General features: G+C 37.0%; 1 protein-coding gene across 1 annotated transcript in view; it reads left to right on the top strand.

Moving 5' to 3' along the window:
* Positions 1-20,080, top strand: part of plch2a (phospholipase C, eta 2a) — a 125,002-nt gene that overhangs the window by 84,777 nt on the left and 20,145 nt on the right. The window contains exons 3-10 of the mRNA XM_079383208.1: positions 3,786-3,932; positions 7,726-7,969; positions 9,871-10,000; positions 13,890-14,060; positions 15,754-15,847; positions 17,259-17,462; positions 17,682-17,802; positions 18,905-19,076. Coding sequence (XP_079239334.1) covers positions 3,786-3,932; positions 7,726-7,969; positions 9,871-10,000; positions 13,890-14,060; positions 15,754-15,847; positions 17,259-17,462; positions 17,682-17,802; positions 18,905-19,076 — 1,283 coding nt within the window. The remainder of the gene's footprint in view (positions 1-3,785; positions 3,933-7,725; positions 7,970-9,870; positions 10,001-13,889; positions 14,061-15,753; positions 15,848-17,258; positions 17,463-17,681; positions 17,803-18,904; positions 19,077-20,080) is intronic.

Genomic DNA, 20,080 nt, shown 5'->3' with positions numbered 1-20,080 from the left:
ACTTCTGTCGTGATGCCCCCAACATTAGCGCCCCAGATGAAGCCCACGCTTGCTGCTAAGCCGGCAACACCTTCAGCCCGAGTGGCGAACTCCGTGATGGCAGCCGCCTGCTCTAAAGCTCTCCACAAACTGACCCTGTCACGGCTCCTGGCGGGATTCTTTTGGACGGGGGATAGTTCTGTGTACGGATCCAAATGGAAGCTAGGCTTATTTGGTAAGAGTCAAAAAACCTGGATAAACTGATTTATTCTTGTTCTTTGAAATTTCTCTTGGTTTATAAATAAAAAAATGGCAATATGTTATATTAGGTATATTAGGCTAAATCAAAGTTCTACTGCCAGACTAATTTGTTTGAATACACAGTATAAGGAATTACTGCTATAAGTATGGTCATGCTATCTAAACTTAAATTTAATTAAATTTAATTAAAATTAATAAATTTAATTTAATTTAATTTAATTTAATTTAATTTAATTTAATTTAATTTAATTTAATTTAATTTAATTTAATTTAATTTAATTTAATTTAATTTAATTTAAAGCATTTCTTCTTCAATAAACCAGCACTTCCACTAGAGCCACTAAAATAAAATAAAATAAAATAAAAGCATTTATTTTCTAAAATGATTTAGAATTTGTTACTTGTGTGTAATTTTGTGTTAAATACTTAAAATATCATGCAATCTGCAAATCTATAAGTCAACTGTGAGGCTTGTAAAATTGCCAGATCCTTGGCAACAAAGAAATAGCAACTGAATGTCTTTGCTGTCATAAAATATAAGTATATATTTACATTTACTTGCTCTCCAAAACTCTGTCTTGGTTGTTTACAGTGTGTGTGACATTTGACTTCATCAATGCATTTAGGCTGATTTCTTTAGTTTGTCATGATGGATAGGCACCTGTTTGTACAGGGGCTGACATATGGGCAATCCCTTTAAGCTTTAATTCCTTGATGGATGCTGCGTGAGAGGTTTACCTTACTTCTGTCTGGCACACATCCTGCAAACGAGCCCCTTTGACCTGCTACATGGCAGCGTTAGAGGATCACCTCTGGTAAACAGGCTTAAACTCCACCAATCACTGCAGTTTCTTTGGTGTCGTTGACTTAACTGATAACAGTTGTAGCGTCTTGTTGCCAACAATGCTTTTGAGCCAACTAGAATATGCGAGTATTCAAGCTGGTCAATGAGCAACGCAACACGACTAATCATTTTGTTTTAAAATTTCCATTCAGGTTTCTCGAACGCTTCAACCATGAACCTGGTTTCCATAGCAACCATTTCAGACCCACTAGAGGAGTGTTTTTGATGAGGTACCACATGGGAAATGCTTGCGTTAGACTGCTTTTGCACAACATGGGACATATTCAGTAAAGCTTTCTTTCTTTTTTTTGGTGTCCACTGTTCAAGCAATCAAAAAGCGGTTCGGCTTAACCCCTATCGATTTTAAATGTCCTGCTGTGATTCCCAATAGGGATCAGATCAATTTAAAAGACCACTGCTCTTTCAAGCATATCAAGCAAAGACTACTGAATTTACGGCGCATTAAGCTGGCTCTGCATCGCAGAACTTTTGTTAACCTTGGCTGTATTCTAGTTAAAGCTTTAACTGGCAAATGAACCACAAAGGTTGCAGGTCCCATTTCCATATTCTTAAAATAAATGTTCTTTATCATCTTATGTTAAGCAAAGAACCCTCTTCACATCATGAACTATTTTCTTGAGTGTATTACTTTTTTGGGGGGTGCCTTAAAGTCAACATGAAATCCAAAATGACTCAATTTACTCTCTTAATGCAGATTCCTGGTCTTATTGTGAATGATTAAGAAAAATGCCTTTTTTTGCATTTTGTTTTTTACATTTTTTATTTCAGTTAACATTTATTCATTCAGATTTTTTTTTTTTTTTTACATTACACTTTTTATTAGCATGACAGTACTATTATTATTAATATTTATTTTATTTGTAATTTTATTTTTATTTTTTAAGTTGAACTAACAAGCATTCAGTTCATTTCTAGTATGGAGTGTATTTCAAAAATTAATTTTTGCTTCATAAATGTCCTTTTTTACTCAGAAACATGTCACATTTTGAAGTAAAATGGGCTGGGAATGCCATTTTATCCATCCACCCATTTTCCAAACTGCGGAGCTTATACTTCAAAGTCTCAGGCAATAGGCATGAACATACCCTGAATGGATAGCCAGTCCATCGCAGGTATGCCATTCTAATGTTGACTATAAAGAGATAAACACCCCAAATTTTCTGCCATTATCATGTCTCACCTTCATGTTGTTCCAAAACTGTATATATTCCTGTCTTATATGGAACACAGAAGTTTTTGTTAGGTGAACAATCATTTTCAAGCATCTGTATATAGGTGATTTTCAACAAAACTAGAACTTCTCGGGATCACGCTGTAACACCGTTTGGTTCAAACTGAAACAATAAATGGTGTATTTTTTGAAGTTACAAGTACTGATGAACCTGGGATCACTACTCCATCGCCGTTGGCCTTGAACAAGGCACTTTAGCCATGCAATCAGTGTACCGTCATTTTGAATAACACATAAGCGAATACACCAATCACTCAAACCTGGATTTAGTGATCCGCTAAAATCTTCTTATATTACATCCTGTCTGTCGATGCTCCCGGCATAATTATCAAATAAAGAGGCACCTCAGATGAGCTCTGCCAATATTAATACCACATTAATACTAAGAGATGGAAACAGCGGATGCAGAGCGATGGCTCTCTATTGTGAACTCATCACTGATTATTATATAATCGTCTCTCAGCTCATCTGCTGTTTATGTAACAGCGGTCTGTTCTCTGAAGAAACTTCTTTACCAAAGCCAGATCTACTGTTGTCTTAAGTGTTACTTCACACTCTTTCTGTTCGTAATTGCATGAATAATGGAAAAACTAAAATCTTGCCGTCATCTCTGTTCCTGAAGGCAATTTGGTAGAGTAAAGTCTGCTGGGATTTTGTTCTTGTTAGTTTATTTTGTCCTTGCACTGTTATAACACTTAAAGCACCATGTACCACGGTAATGCCATGTATATATCAAAGCATCACTTGCTATGCTCCTGCTACACTCTTTTTTATAAGAGTAAATTGGAAATGATGTTAATGTTGGAATATTGCTTGGTAATTTCAGTTGATTTCATTTTCATGGCAATTTTCCTCGCAATGTTGAAACGTTATAGACAGGTTCAGCATTTTACAACCATGTGTCAATTGTGAAATGAGCCATTTAGAGGAAATTTAAGGGTAATTGTGCCAGTTATTTAAAATCCATGATTGTTTCCAACGAACATTTGCTGTCATAAGTACAGCATGAAGAGAGAAACATTCAATCTTGCCAAACAATTGTGAGGGGAGAGGGACATTTGAAAATGAAACATATTGAATTTCGATCAGGTTCATAAAGGTCACACTAATGATTGCTGGCTGCTTTGAGCTCAGGGCTGATTCAGAAGCATGTCAGATATTTTGATGAATGGTTAGTCCTCTGGGTAATGCACACGAACACAGAAACATGCTCAAAAAATACCTGAGTGGGGTTGACCAATAATATTCTGTGGAGCAGACAACTTAACCTTGGCCATCTGAAAGATACACATAATTTTGTTGTATTTTCGCTCTCAGTGAGAGTTGGATCTGGGCAAGAGTTTTCTTTCTCTTCATGCACAACAAATAATAGAGCATTATCATGTTGCATTTATAATGCAGTTTGTGTGATATTCAGTCATCTAATGATTTGTGTCTCTGTTCTGTTAGTGGAGAAATGCATGAGCTCCATGCAGACGGGCACTCAGATGGTGAAACTGCGTGGAGGATCCAAAGGCCTGGTGCGCTTTTTCTACTTGGACGAACACAAGTCCTGCATCCGCTGGCGGCCCTCTAGGAAGAATGAGAAAGCCAAAAGTAAGTGTCATTCTTAAGGATATGCCTCAGCCCTGAATGTATTGTTCAGGACATATAATGATCTCAAATCTTTCTCCTACACTATTAAAAATAAATGTTGTAAAAGGGGGTTCTCACAGTGATGCTATTAAAGAACCAATTTGGGATCCCCAAAGAGCCTTTCAGTGCATGGGCATAGAATACATGGTGGGACGTGCCCCCCCCCCCCCCCCCCCCCCCCCCCTTTTTTTACAATTAAATGTAAATTAATCTCCCATACTTTTTCCGGGCAAGTGTGTTCACATTGAGGTTTTCAAGGGCTAGTGTGAATAAATCTAGATTTAAACGCAAAGAGACAAGATAGTCTATGCATGACCTGACATTTTAGTCATATCCAAAACTAGGCGATGTGAACATTACGGAGTACTAAACACTCTCTCATGCAGTGCATGTTTCATTCGTACTAGAAGCCGGAGGGTGCTCTTATGCAGAAAGTCCAAAATGGACTCATAAAACTTAAAAACTTATGACGTGCGAGGAAATCCTCAATATGGACAAAGGCATCAAGCTATCGCTGTAGCTAAACTGAACTAATAGCAGGACTGTTCTGACTGATGAAATGAGAAGACAATAAACACACGATTGTGACAATATATAGTTTGTGTGTGTTTTTCAAGTAATCTCCAGATAATAAATAAATAAAGTGTATGAATAATGCAGTGCTAATTAGCATAGCATTAAGTACAGTATAGAAACTATTCTGCCTTATTCTGTTATAAAAATGGGGAAAAAATGTGTTTGTAGTATATAGGAAAATATAGAAATTAAAAAAAAATTATAATAATTGTGGGTTGTTGTCTAGCAATGTATTTGATTTCTTAAAACTAAGAGATTAGTCAAAGAAAATGGTATTACATTTGACATTTCTGTCCCCCTCGCTTCTGAAATGATGGCTACGTGTGTTTCTCAATCTGTTTTGGACGTCTCTCTTATCGTACACACCCATTTTGGGGTTTGCAGCCTCTACTAATGAGATGATAAGTTGAATCAGGTGTATTGGATAAGGGAGACATTGAAAATGTGCAGTGGTGTGGAGACAGGTGTGAGAACCACTGCTTAAAATAAACATTTTTCTTGATGTTAGGAACATTTAAATAGTCTAAAAAAACAATATAAATAGCTTTTGCGCAATGGAAAGTTTCCATGGATGTTAAAGTTTATACATGGCGCCACAGATATCAGTAAAGAACCTTTATGTTTGAGAGTGTAAGACATGCACATCAACTCCTGCTCCCAGAGGGACGTCTTTCTGCAGAGTTTAGCTCCAACACACCTGCCTGGAAGTATCTAGTGATCCCAAAAACATTGAGCAGCTGTTTAATTTTGGGCTGGAACCAAACTCTGCTGGAAAATGGCCCTCCAGGAGCAGGATAACACTCTTAAAAATAAAGGTGCTTCACGATGCCATAGAAGAATCTTTTTTGTCTAATGGTTCCATAAAGAACCTTTAACATCTGAAGAACCTTTCTGTTTCACAAAAGGTTCTTTGTGGCAAAATAAGGTTCTTCAGATTAAAAAAAAAAAAAAATGTAAGAAAAAGATGGTTCTTTAAAGAACCTTTGACTGAATGGTTCTTTGTGGAACCAAAAATTTTTATTTTATGGCATTGCTGTGAAGAACCTTTATTTTTAAGAGTGTAGACACCCCTGTCCTGAGAAGCACTGATGACTCCATCAATGATATCAGTCATATTGCATTTAAGTGTCAACTTTAATTTGACGAGAACTGTTTGAGATCCCCAATGAGTGCAGAGGGGATATAGTCTAACCTGAGCATAGTTTGGGACATTTTTGAAAAAGTCTTTTGAAACTGAGATAGAAAATCTGATAAAGACTGAAGACTTGAAAAGAAAGTCCAAATTTCATTTGATATTTTTCTGTCTTATGAGGAGCATTAAAAAAATGAATACTTCTGCACGTCATTCATATCCATGTATGTTGCAGTTGATGATTTAAATATAATTTGATGGCTCTAATGCATATGACTGGAATAGATTACAGCGTCTGTATCTTGACCTGCCTCACTTGCCTTTTCTATTTCCTGAGGGTGTCCTCGGCTCGCATGAGTTATTGACATCACGCCTCACAGGGGAACGGTACTTCAGTAGCACAGACGATGATTCATGTCGCTCATTGTGTCTCGCGAGGGGGGATAAAGTTCAGAGTCCCGACATTCCACTGCAGCCCAGGGAATTAATCAGCTTCTTAAGTTGACTCAATTATTCATCAGTCTTAACCGGAAAGATAGCAGTCGCCTCATTGAGCGTACACATGCACCAGTTGATTCATGCTCAAGAAAAATGCCCATGAGGCTCATTAGAGAACTTTGAGTCTATAAGGATTCATAGAGACTCCAAATGATACCAAATATGTTGACAGTGTGCGACAATAAGATTATCTTATAGTGTTTGCTACCACCTCCATTTACATAATTTAGTAGCCTAGTAGATGTCTTCTACTGGAAATCGCACACAAATGGCACTTTTTATGCTTTTTACATAAAGTTTCACTTTAGTTTTAGGTATTTAAACCACAATCAAGCTATTCTTTTGAAATCAAACAATAGTTGCATAACAACATACAGACAAAAAGAAGAACCTGCAGCATTTTATATATATATATATATATATAGGTAACACTTATTTTACGGTTACATCTTAGCCATGTATTAGAGCTAATTAAGTACATATTAATGCCTTATTCTACATCCCTAATCCTACCCAATACCTAAACTCAACAACTACCTTACTAACTATTAATAAGCAGCAAATTGAGAATTCATTGTGGGAAAGGTCGTAGTTAATAGTTAACAAGTGTTACCTATTCTAAAGTGTGACCATATATATATATATATATATATATATATATATATATATATATATATATATATGCATATATATATATACGCTACTAAAACTGTAATGTCAACAACAGATTAAACAAGCTGTCAAGTGTAGTTTTGGCTTGTAGATGAGTATACTAAAAACTTTTGGCTACTTTTTAAAAAGCTCCAGCTTGTCCTGCTCCAACTTCCTGTTTCAGATGGAAATACAGTATGTCAACACAAGAAAAGTATATTTGTAAAATGACTCCATATGGTTTTTCTTCTATCTTATCTTTCTTAAATGCACTTTGTTGTTTACCTTTCTTTCTTAACTGCATTGTTGACAATTTGTATAGTACAGTTTACAGTTTAGCATCAATATACAAGAATATTTAAATGAAATATACAGAAAGCCATGACTGACCAATCAGAATCAAGTATTCTAGAGAGTAATTAACATATATGTTGCATTTATTTGTCTAAAATCCCATCTTGATATGGTGACATCTCAAAAATGGGTGTTAGACATGCATGCGTTGAATCAGATGCCACTACAGTAGTTATTTGGATTGCTTGTTTTGGGGGAATGTGCTACTATAGCATGCTGTTCAGATGTGGCTTCTCTTGGCAGACAGGTCTAAATGAGCACAAATTGATGAATTAAATGTTTCTAGATGGTCTACATTGGCGTTAGAGAGTGTTTAATTTGAGGAAGCCATCTGCTCTTCTCATTTACATAATCTGTTCTTGAGAGACTTCATTACACACATTTGTAGCATTGGGTTGTTGATGCGAGATGATGTTTCTTTGAGAATTTTGCAGCTTGGAGGAAAGTAGAATGATAATGAACACCTCAGGATTACAGCATAAATGTCATCTCTTTCTTTAACTTCCCAGTCCCTATTGCACTGTTTTTTTCTTCTCCTCACAGTCTCAGTCGACTCCATTCGGGAGGTGTGTGAGGGGAAGCAGTCGGAGATCTTCCAGCGGTATGCCGACGGTAGCTTTGATCCCAACTGCTGCTTCAGCATCTACTATGGCGAGCACGTGGAGTCTCTTGATCTGGTGTCAGGTACAGGAGAAGAAGCTCGCACCTGGATTACTGGCCTTAAGTACCTTATGGCCGGAATCAGCGATGAAGACAGTCTGGCCAAGCGACAACGCACTCGTGACCAATATCCTTCCTGATGGAGCTCCCATTCCAGAAACTCAATAAAGTTGACACTATCTGTCTTACTATTACTCCGATTTTTAGTAGATTAGGAAACATGAGAACACTGGAACTGTCAGAAGAGTTCGATTCCCTGCAAGGGTGTGCGATATTGACAAAAATGATATCTCAATATTTTTTGGGAAATCGATAATTAAACAATATTTTTTAATGCCAGTACCTTGGCTTGTTTAGGCCTGTCATGGATAAATGTGACACTAAAACTGCCAGTAGGTGGCAGCAAGTCTCTATCTTAATGACTGATTAATGAGTGATTCATTGAATCATTCATTCATATGATTTGTTCGAAGCAGCTAATTCATGTAGAAACGAAGCAAGTGGCTGTCTTTGTGAATGGATTATTGAAACTGACTCAAATGATTAATTCTAAAATGGAACAAGGAACAAACCTCTGTTGCTCTGGGACGTGCAAAAGTTCTGCTTCGTCATTGTTTGGAAATATTTTCAGTGGCAAAACAGAAAAAAACAACTTGGTCTCATGGTAGAAACGTACCTGTGGGCGAGACCGTTTTTACGTACCTTACTGCACGTTTCGCCGCAGTTTCAATGAGAAATGTTCATTCGTGTTGGAAATATGTCCTACACCAAACCTAACCCTTAACCTACCCGATAGTGTTGACAAAAGCAAAACTGATATAAAAATGCATTTGTTGATGCAACCGTGCCACTTGAACTTCCTTATATGCAGATTTGAACTGTTTTGTCAAACCGTAGTTACACAGGATTCAATCCAGAGCTCCTCAGCTCTCAAGTACATCTCCGTACTCCGTGAGCTACCGAACAAACCTACCGCCTAGGAAAACCCATAGATATGAAGTTGGATGTGTGTGATGCTAACGTTTAAAAGTATCAGTTTTCAAATCTCCCAGCATATTAATATTGTTTTGAAGTCATAACATGATATTCTTCAAGTAAAACTTTGTAAATTTTTGTGAAAAGGAATAAAAGGCGTTTTACTGCCTCTAGTGTTCATTTATTTTGGAAACTGCAGTGATATGTACTTATTGGTTATTGATCTCGCGTCTCGCCAAAAAGTGCCTCCAGGTACGTTTATGCCATGAGACTAGGTAGAAAAAAACTGTATTGTGTCTAAAATGTAACTCTGAACTGTTGTATTTAAAGTCAATATCACATTCGCTCACATGCTAATATTCAGGGAAACAGCTGACACTCTTGCTGGAGTGATGTTACTTAACTCTATTATATATTATAAATATAAAAAACAAAAACCCATACCGGGATATTTTTTGCTTTACTTGAATTATAGGGTCATTCTAACTGCATTCTATTCTAATAAGCTTCATAACACATTAAATGCTTTTGGACTCTCAAGACGTGTTTTTGTTAGTTTTTTTGCAAAATGAGTGACACTTGATAATGTGAGCTTGCATATCGTTAAAACTACAATTACAATATTTGAATAGACAATAAATATCGCGCACACCTAATTCCCTGTTAAGGAAGCTACTTTGAAACTGCTAAACTACAAGCTACTTCTGTTTTAGTATAAAATAGGCTTTTTATAAATGTAGTTAGCTATAGTCAAAAATTCACTACCATCAAGCTATTGAATCTTCTTCCCTTGGACTTAAGTGAACGAGTGAATAGATGTAGCTCTTCATGCTAAACCGCTACTTTTTGGAAAAAGTAGATTGTTACTTAAAAAGCTACACAGTTTTCAGAGCATCTGAGCTATTCTCACACTACTGGAAATTTTTAGTAAACCTGCAATTTCTCTTTTAGCAATTTAAATGCTTGTCATGATGAAATGGCGTCTGACATGTTTGTTGCTAGTGCAGGTGTTTTACCGTGCTGTGCTCTCATACCCTTAACTCTACCCATCACATGGCTGAAGCAGACCTTCACAGAGGCCGATAAGAACGGAGACGGCTGCCTGAGCATCAGCGAAGTCCTGCAGCTCCTGCACAAGCTCAATGTCAACCTGCCCAGACAGAAAGTCAAACAGATGTTTAAGGTGAGCCGTTATGATCTGCTTCTCTCTTTTAGGAACATCGGTATTGGTTGATAATAGCCACTTGCCAAATCAACTTTTAAAAGTACAACATTCTAAAGTTACCACAACTCTTTGATGACTGACTGCTTAATGAGAGTCTTTACCTTATGCATGCTTAAACCATCAGTATATTTTGTGGCTTTTCTTAGACTTTTGACAAAAGACTGGTCACATTGTAGCTTATTCTGGTCAAAAACTGCCCACTTAGACAGGAAGTCGCCCAGTTAGTCTGACTGACACGTAAAGTGACCAACGAGTTTACCTTTTACATTGTTAGATCCTGCCAAAAACATCAGAAAGGTTTGATCCTGAAATGTTCGACCCCGACTACACCAAAACGTTTAGACCTTTCCAAAATCTCTTCACCGGATGCAATTAGAAGATGCTAAAAATTTGGTAACATTTTAGAACACTTATTCACTATTAATAGGGCTTTTCCCTCAATTAACTCCTAATTTGCTGCTTATTAATAGTTAGTAAGGTAGTTGTTAAGTTTAGGTATTGGGTCGCATTAGGGATGTAGAATAAGGTCTTGTAGAAAAAGTGCTTAATTACTACTAATAAATGGTTAATATTCTAGTAATATGCAGTTAAGAGTTAAGAGACCCTAAAAAAGTGTTACCAAAAATTTAGATCATTCCAAAAAAGATGTTTAACCATTAACAACCTATGCAACCTAACACCTGTAAATCGGATTAGAGCTTGACATTTAGAAAAAGCCCATTTTGTCTGCATGCATGTGCATGAGACAGTTGTCCTGTATCATCTACAACTATGCTACTTTGAATATGAATATAATGCTGTGTGACCAGGTAACTGGTCAGCATTGAAGATCTTTGCAGAAAGCTTTGAGTTTTTTTGCTTTTTTTTTCTGGGCCACACCATGGCCTTCTTATGGTGTGTATGGCTCCACTCGGCTCCATTTTTCCAGGCCGTCTGGATTACTGTGTGTGAGTATGTGGTTGAGACCTCACATCAGCTGTTTGCAGGTCGCTAAGCTTCACACTTCATCAGCGTCCACCCCATCTGCTGTAAATGGACACAGATGGCCTTTAGCGTAAACCACAGGGGGGCAATCTGGCCCTGCTATCCAACAACAGTGTGTGATGTTGAGTGTGTTTTTCACCTGAAGTCTTTGGCCCTGATTTCTCTGGCTTAACCTCACAAACAACCTGTATGATTCTCGGCACACTGTCTTCTAGGATTTTTTTTTTTTTTTTTTCATCATTACTGAAAACCAATCAAACATATTTTTTTAAATCAAATATATTATATAAACAATTTATATAATATATATTTGTATTGTTTTGAATGTTGTTGTTGTTGTTTTTTTATTTTAAAAACATTTGTATTTTTAAATACAATATATATTATTCATAATTAGTTTTAATAATTAACTCGTATAATAATCAGAAATGTTTCTCGGGCAGCAAATCAGCATATTGTAATGATTTCTGAAGGATAATGTGACACTGAATACTTTAGTAATGATGCTGAAAATGTGAAAATAATATAAAACTTGAGTAACACTTTATTTAAGGGTCTCTTAACTAGTTGCTTATTAGCATGCATATTACTAGAATATTAGCCATTTATTAGTAGTAATTAAGCACATATTAATGCCTTATTCTACATCCATAATCCTACCCAATACCTAAACTTAACAACTACCGCACTAACTATTAATAAGCAGCAAATTAGGAATTTATTGAGGGAAAAGCCATAGTTAATAGTGAATAAGTGTTCCCTATTCTGAAGTGTTACCAACATAAATACAAATAATATTGATCCCAAACCTTAAAGTGCAAATAACCTAGTAACCACTCAGAATACATTAGCAACTGCATAGCAATACCCTGACATCCACCAACAGCACTCTTTTTTTCTTTTTTAGTAATAAATGTTTATTGTATAAAAGGTTCCCTTTTAGATTGTATTATGTATTTGATTAAAAGTAATTAAGAGCTTAGTTTAGATACCTCAGTCCGATGTACTCAGAGGAAGTGATGTCAGGTCCTCGGAGGGAGCTCTGGGAATGCGGCTCTTCTGAGCAGCTTCAGTGTTTGTGACCTGTTTTCACGCTTCTCTCCATAAAGCAGCAATTCTCAGGCGCTTAGCTCCGGGTTTATTACATCCTCCACGCCTCGGCTCACCGCAAGCCTTTATGTGTGTGTTTGACTCAGCAGCTCTCCGATCAGCGCCGGCATCTAAGCCCGGGATTCACTGAGCTGAGAAAACACTTGGGCTCTTATGGGCTGAAAGCTGCAGGAGATATGGAGGCGCTGTTGTTTTCTAGGGGTTTGATTTCTCAGCGTGGCGGGGGTTTAATTGTGACAGTGGGTTGCTGCTGTTGAATGAGCCGTTTCTCCAGTTGATTGAAGAGCTGCTGGTTTATCTTCCACCATAACCAGTGATCAGTGACTGAAATCTGGCATCAGCAAGCAAATGTGCAATTACTGTTTACAGACGTTTTTACATTTTCAATCTTTCTGAGCGACTAGGGTATATAGTTCATCTAAAAATGTCATCTTTTATTATTTACATTGCTCTTTTCCATACAATGGAAGTAAGTGAAGATTCTCACAGTCAAACTACAAAAAGGCATCGTAAAAGCGAGGTGTGCTTTGATTGGCCAGCTATCCAGTGCATTGTGATTGGCCAAATACCTCAAGCTTGTGATGGAAATTTTACACCCCTCACTGTATTGTGATGGCCTTTCCCGGCGCGATGACACAAAAACAATAAAACCCATTATAAATGAGGCATTTGTTCCATCCAGTGGAGACATACTTACTGATTATAATAACTTATACTGTCTTTTTACGCGCCGCGTTGCATCGCACCACGTAAACATTACCATGTCTGCATTTGTAATCGGAGAAACAACAAACAACAAGCACTACCCTACACAGCTCAAAACTCACGTTTGATTCGTCAGTGGCAGAAACATACTTACAGGCTGTGAGTCAGAAGCGCCAGACTGTCCTTGCAAAGTTTGAATTGCCCCACTTTATAGTGTGCACAGCTACTCTCCCAGGTTCAGGAAACAGTCCTCCGTAAAATGTGCTGCACACACTCTAATATTTGGGTTGAACTGTTCTGGAACAGTGTTGTAAATACAACTTAACCACTGATTTCTAGTTGTGTCCTCTTTTGGAAGCCCAAACAAAGTGCTTTCTCTTTCACAACGAAACACAGCCTCTCCACGACATGGCGCCGGCGGCAGCAACAACACTACAGTGAGAATAAATATCACGCCCTCTTTCATTGCGTATACGTTTGGGCGGTGTTTTGCAAATCTTCCCACACCGTGACATAGACATGTGGGGGCGTGTTTAAATGAGGTGTTTTAGGGGGGCGTGGCAGAGTCTTAACTTTTATAAAGAATATCTCTTTGGTTTTGAGACTTTAGTCTTTGCAAATTCAGGGATCTTATCTATGCACAAACAGCTTGTAACACTCCAAAGAGAAAGGAAAACTTGAAATCGCATCATATGACCTCTTTAAAAGTTTCCTTTATGGTGATTTTACTTTTTTTTTTTTTTTGTAACTGATAGCTCTTGGACTTTTTATGCTTTTGTTGTATGGAAAAGTACAGCATGGACATTCTGCTAAACTTCTCGTTTTGTGTTCCAGAAAAGACTTTTAATTGTCTACCTCAATGACAATTTTCCAAACATTACTACATCACCAAATGAACTACTTGCTTTAAACTATTTGCTTCACCTTCATTTTTCATGTTATTTTTTTGGCAAATTCTTAATTGATAATTTAAGGACCTAATAACACTCTTTGGAGTTTTCCATCTCACTGATCTCAATCTCAGTCTTTCTCCATCACTGGTTTTTAGGAGGCAGACACTGATGACAACCAGGGCACTTTGGGATTTGAGGAGTTCTGCTCTTTCTATAAGATGATGTCAACGCGGCGCGATCTGTACCTGCTGATGCTCACCTACAGCAACCATAAAGACCACCTGGACACAGATGACCTCAAACGCTTCCTCGAGGCTGAACAAAAGGTGACGTGTGTTTTGTGGGTAAAATCCACTGGCAGCAGTACCATGAAGCATATAATGTGTGTTGTTTTCATGTCCTCCTTTTGAACTCGGGCACATAATTTGATAAACTTGATGAAAATACAATGTGTCCTTTCCATGCTAATGTGACCATAGGCGCTTTCCCCAACATTTTGGAAAGACTGTCCTCACACACTCTCAGATCTCCTCTTTCATGGTTTTGAAGAACAGCACAGAATTCAATAAAGCTTTGCTAAGGGCGGCAGCTTAAGCTTTATTAGAATTTTTATTAGTCGCCTGAAACACTAAGACTACATTAACAGGTCATTCACACAGAAAAATGAAAAAATACACTTACAGTGTTTATGAATTTCATGAATGATTGACCTTGTTTACAGATAAATATTTAGACATGAGGCATGTAAAGCTCTTTTTGGAATAAATTTGGGCCTTCGGGAATTGGTGTGCATCTACATGATTATTAATGGTAAAAAAATTAACACTGGTTAACGAGAAGAGAGTTGACCGCACATTAAGCGTGAGTCATTTTTCACATATACTTTACATTCATCCTCAGCTCCTCCACGTTTGCCGACATTGACGGACTACGTGGAAAATTTGTACTTTTAATAAAATTCGCACCACAGCAATCATGGAAATGTTATGCATCAACTACCCATTAACATTTTTCAGTTTTATAAATTATTTATAAAAACAACTAGGAAATTATTGTATGTTAACATTATGATTATATGCGCACATTTTGATAGATGCCTCTGGACTCTAAACTGATTTGTGATTTAAAATGAAATTATATTAATCTCAAGTGAATTGATATGTTAAAAAGTGTGAAAGTTAACCTGCTGTTCATTAACCTATGTAACCTCATTTGCAAAATCACCTCTAGTGCTAAATTTTCATATTACTTCAGACTGGCAAATCACAAATCCACATGATGTTTGATTCAAGTGGTGTTTCAAGTAAGTGGTTGACAGAACGCTGATATAATGTTTCAGGCGATCATTAAAATCTCATTACAAGTTGAAAAGCATTCATGTACAGCATTATAAAGCAGTTCGAGCAGTCGAATTAAAATTAAAAACACAAAAAGCCCACGTGAACCATATAGAATGAGAAAATAAGCATTTCAAGCAAATGGTACCACTCAGAGTCACCTTTTCTTCATGATAGCACTTCAGTCTCAATTGTCTCAAGTAGTTACCAGCAGGAAAAATTGGCCCTCATCAAACGCCATCATTAGTTTCTTAATGGACTGAGAAAAACAGAGCTGGGAACAAAGTAGACCAATGCATTTAAGATCCACCAGCAGCTAATCATCAACGAGAGTGTTGATGTACATCGCGGTTTACTGCGATTCGCTCTCCGCAGCTGGCGGGATCCCGCCGTCCCCCGCTGCATTAGCTGGAGGAAAGATCTGACACTGATTGGCGTGGATGGGAATCTCATTGACTAATCAGTCCATTTAAACGGCAGCTGTCGGGCGTCACAATCGGACTCCAGAGCGGAGATGGGCTTAGCTGTGTGAGCATGGCTCCCTGTGGTCTTATTTATCACATATTACATATGTAATATGAATAAAAATGCAGCTTTGATTTAATTTGATGGCTGTGTAGTAGATGTTTTGCATTGAATCGTTCACCTGTTCATCTTTCTTTACTGTTTGTTTGTGTTTCAGATGACAAATGTCTCAAAGGAGCACTGCCTCGAAATTGTGGCCAAGTTTGAGCCTTGTTCTGAAAACCAGACACTGGGTGTCCTGGGGATTGACGGTACGCACTTCTTATTTCTAAAATTAAAAAAAAAAGTTCCTTCACAATTTCTGTCATGCAGTGGATCCTTTTCATGGACTGTGATGGCACGGTTCCACAGTTATTAACATCATACATCTAGCAAAGTTTGTAATACCTTCATTTTTACAAACATTAATGTACATGTATTACACTATATGTTGTGTTTTATTGCTTTGGCACTGAGTTACAGAAAACTGGTTAACTCTGTGTGAGTGTTTCTGAAGGAGTGACAGCAAATTTGATATTTTTCTTTCCTCTGACCGGTGTCAGAGATTTCATCACTATCATGATTTATTTTTATTTTGCAGTTTGGGCAAATGAGAACACAACAATGACATTTGTTGTTGTTTGTGTTGACCACTATAGAACTTTACCCAACTGTGATGACTTACGCTTCTTAGAAATGTGAACATTGAGAGTAGTTAGATGCCATATTGAATTAACATGGATGCAAACAAGGCTGGAATAGAATTACTCTCAATGTTCAAAACAGGTCTATAGAGTTTTTGTCTACTGGAGGTTTTTTTTTTTTCAGGAAGGCTTTTCATTAGCTAAACAAACAATCAATTACATGCACTGTACTTCTATCTCTTACAGCCTTGTTTTCTTTCCTGTCCAAAATTAAATATGGCACTACCCTGATGAAGGTCTATTTGTGACCCTGGAGCACAAAACCAGTCTGAAGTCGCTGGGGTATATTTGTAGCAATAGCCAAAAATACATTGTATGGGTCAAAATTATCCTTTTTTATGCCAAAAATCATTAGGATATTAAGTAAAGATCATGTTCCATGAATATATTTTGTAAATTTACTACCATAAATATATTAAAACTCAATTTTTGATTAGTAATATGCATTGCTAAGAACTTCATTTGGACAACTTTAAAGGCAATTTTCTCACTATTTAGATTTATTTATAAGATTCCAGATTTTCAAATAGTTGTATCTCGGCCAAATATTGTCCTATTATCCTAACAAACCATACATCAATGGAAAGCTTATTTATTCAGCTCTCAGATTATGTCTAAATCTCAATTTCGAAAAATTTAAGTTTTGTGGTCCAGGGTCACATTTGTTTTTAAAGTATAAATCAGTTGTTGCTTAAATTATTTACGAATGAGTAAATTGTACAAAATATCTAGAATACAGAGCTATAAAATGTGAATAGATAGCAAAGGATTCCTATTATGAGTCCCTTTCAGGGTCCAATTATTATTATGGGATTTATTCTCAAAGTTTTTTATCCACCATGTCAAAAAACAGCACTGAAAACTTCATTTGCAATCCCACTGACAATTTTAAGTTGATTGATTTTAAACACTTTGAATTTAGTTACTGGCTAAAACTCTATGACAGCAATTCACAATCACATCTAACTGTACCACACAGGTTTTACGAATTACATGCGCAGTCCTGCAGGGGACATCTTCAACCCTGAGCATTACGAGGTGAACCAGGACATGACGGAGCCTCTCAGTAACTACTTCATCGCTTCCTCCCACAACACCTACCTGATGGGTGACCAGCTCATGTCCCAGTCCCGGGTGGATATGTACGCCTGGGTGCTGCAGGCCGGCTGCAGATGTGTGGAAGGTGAGATTGGTCTTTCAATGCTTCTTCCTATACAGTCAGTGCATCAGTGGGTGTGGATTTCACAGTGCAGATGATATGATTAAAATATGCTTTAGTTTTGTTTAGAAATACAATGGAAAAATATAAATTATTAATAAAAAATGATATTTTAATTATAAAATATGTATGAATTTTAGATGTATTTTATACACTTTTTTTTTCTTTATCATCATCCTTCAGTGGATTGCTGGGATGGACAGGATGGAGAACCAATCGTACACCATGGCTACACCCTGACTTCCAAAATCCTCTTTAAAGATGTTATCGAGACCATCAACAAATATGCATTCATCAAAACCCAGTAAGAGACATCGGCTGTATCAGATATGAACTGATTCAGAAGGTTATTACACAGTAGATATTAGTCGACAGTGATATAAACGGCTGATTAGTGTCATAAGCCAGACTTCTGACTTTTTTCAAGCTAAGAAGAGACGAGAATAGGCCATCAATCTGTAACACATCAATGAGCATAATTATTAATTATTTTATACAATTATTTATTAATAATAATAATTATTATTATTAGTAGTAGTATTTTAGAAAATGTTATTCTTATAATTCCACCATTTTCACATTTATCTATATCATTGGATATTGTGACATTACAGAGAATGATTCATGATATAGGCTATCAATGTAGTGCAAAGGTTTATTATTATTATTATTGAGGTTTCTTCTAAAGAAAACTATTACTCGGCAGTCTGTGTGAGCTTTCCATCAAGTTTCAGTCCTGAGGGTTCATGCATCTGACTGCTGGCAGTTAATTCTAGCCCATTGTGTTTGTAATATCTCATTCTCTGAGTCTGAACACAGCGCTGTCGAGCAGTGGAGGTCCAGGAGTGTGTGAACGTGTTTGTCCGCATGAACATTTCACACTAACAGCATGTTTCCTCCATCACTATGAATTTGAGGTGTTGTTGCTGCTAAAGGTGATAATCCAATAAAACGGCATGCTGTCAAGGGTTCTCGAGGGTCGCATAGATAATTAGCTTTTTTTTGACAATGTCTCACACATATCTATCATGTGTCTGTTCGGCTTGCCTCTCGAGCTTCTTTAAGTTTATAAACTGCAGTGACAGCAAAGGTGCACATTTACAGCAGTATCTGTCAGTATCCGGATCTATTTTTCACTTATGGATTATGTATCAAGGTTTCTACCAAAAACAGTCTGTGCTTTCCACAAATAGAGTAGGAAATAACCTCCAGAATGATTGTTTGTCCACCTCAGACAGGAAACAGCTAAATATGAGTTCTTTTATTTTATATTTGACAGAATAATATGCTCTGACGATTTCTGAATAAGCCACTTTGACCTCTGGACGTTAACAGTTTAATGGCATTTTAAGTCTTTAGACTCAGTGTTATGGTAGATCTGAGTCTTGTGGGTGATCTTTCCTCAGGTATCCAGTGATTCTGTCCATTGAGAATCACTGCAGCGTCCCTCAGCAGAAGAAGATGGCTCAGTATCTGACTGAAGTGTTGGGGGATAAACTGGACGTGTCCTCCATCCCTGCCGACCCGTCTGGACTTCTGCCTTCACCTGAAGCCCTAAAAGGCAAAATACTCATCAAGGTAAGCATCTAAACGGTTTTACATCAACACTATGGAACAAATCCATAGTCATTTTTTTAGATGATGGTCAGATGTATTCATGATGTAAATCAGCTTGCTTGATGAAACTGTGTGTGCAGTGCATGCATTGATTTATGAAAGATTATGAACATTATTTGAAGCATCGTTTTGTTAAAGATATCATAGACCTCTAAAGTCAATTCCATTGTAATTATAAACATACAGTATACTGTAAATTAACTAAAAATCATAAAAGTGCTAGAATAGAATATCGAAAAATAAGCTTTAAATTTATGCTATGCAAATTAACAATATTTTTCAAATAGCTACAATGTAGTACTATGCTCTCAAATCTATAGGTTATTTCATTCGTTATGCATTTGACTTTCTTCAGTGGTTGTTATAGTTTTCTTGTTTCGGTGCTTGGTGTATTACTTATTTTTCGCGGAAAATTGGGTTCAGTTTTTGTGTAATTTGTAACTTTTACCAAAGGGTGTGAAATTAATTCACAAAATTGCAAATGAATTAAAATATCATGTAACGTTTCACAAATATTTTAGCAATAATATCGTAATGAATGCATAACTATTTGATATATTTTAGTAACATTGCATTTAGACTTTTTTTGCACAGTTGCCGGTCTGTTTCTATCAGAAAACCTTTTAGAGCGGCAAAACAGTCGAGTCTTAATGATATAAAATGTGTTTGCTGAAGTGCAGCCCTCTCCTGTGCTTTTAATAAAGTGTGAGGGTTGAAAATTGGGGCGTAGATGGAGCAGCCCGGCAAGCGAGTTGGCGCTATAATTGGAAGACAGACTGGCGTTCCCACCAGAGAGTGAATCCTGAATTGCAAACTGGGCCAGCCGGTGGTATTGACAAATTGCTTGGCACGTGGTTATACCGGGAGCCCAGCGAACAGACCACGTGTTTGGAAATACACTCGCATCGCAGCTCAGTCGCTGAATTTGCCTGGAACGTTGCTTTGTTACCATTGAGCAAGACTAT

Source organism: Barbus barbus (genome assembly GCF_936440315.1).
Source record: "Barbus barbus genome assembly, chromosome: 28".
Classification (NCBI taxonomy): Eukaryota; Metazoa; Chordata; class Actinopteri; order Cypriniformes; family Cyprinidae; genus Barbus; species Barbus barbus.
The sequence above is the reverse complement of the archived record's forward strand: the minus strand, read 5'-3'. Positions and strand labels throughout refer to the sequence as shown.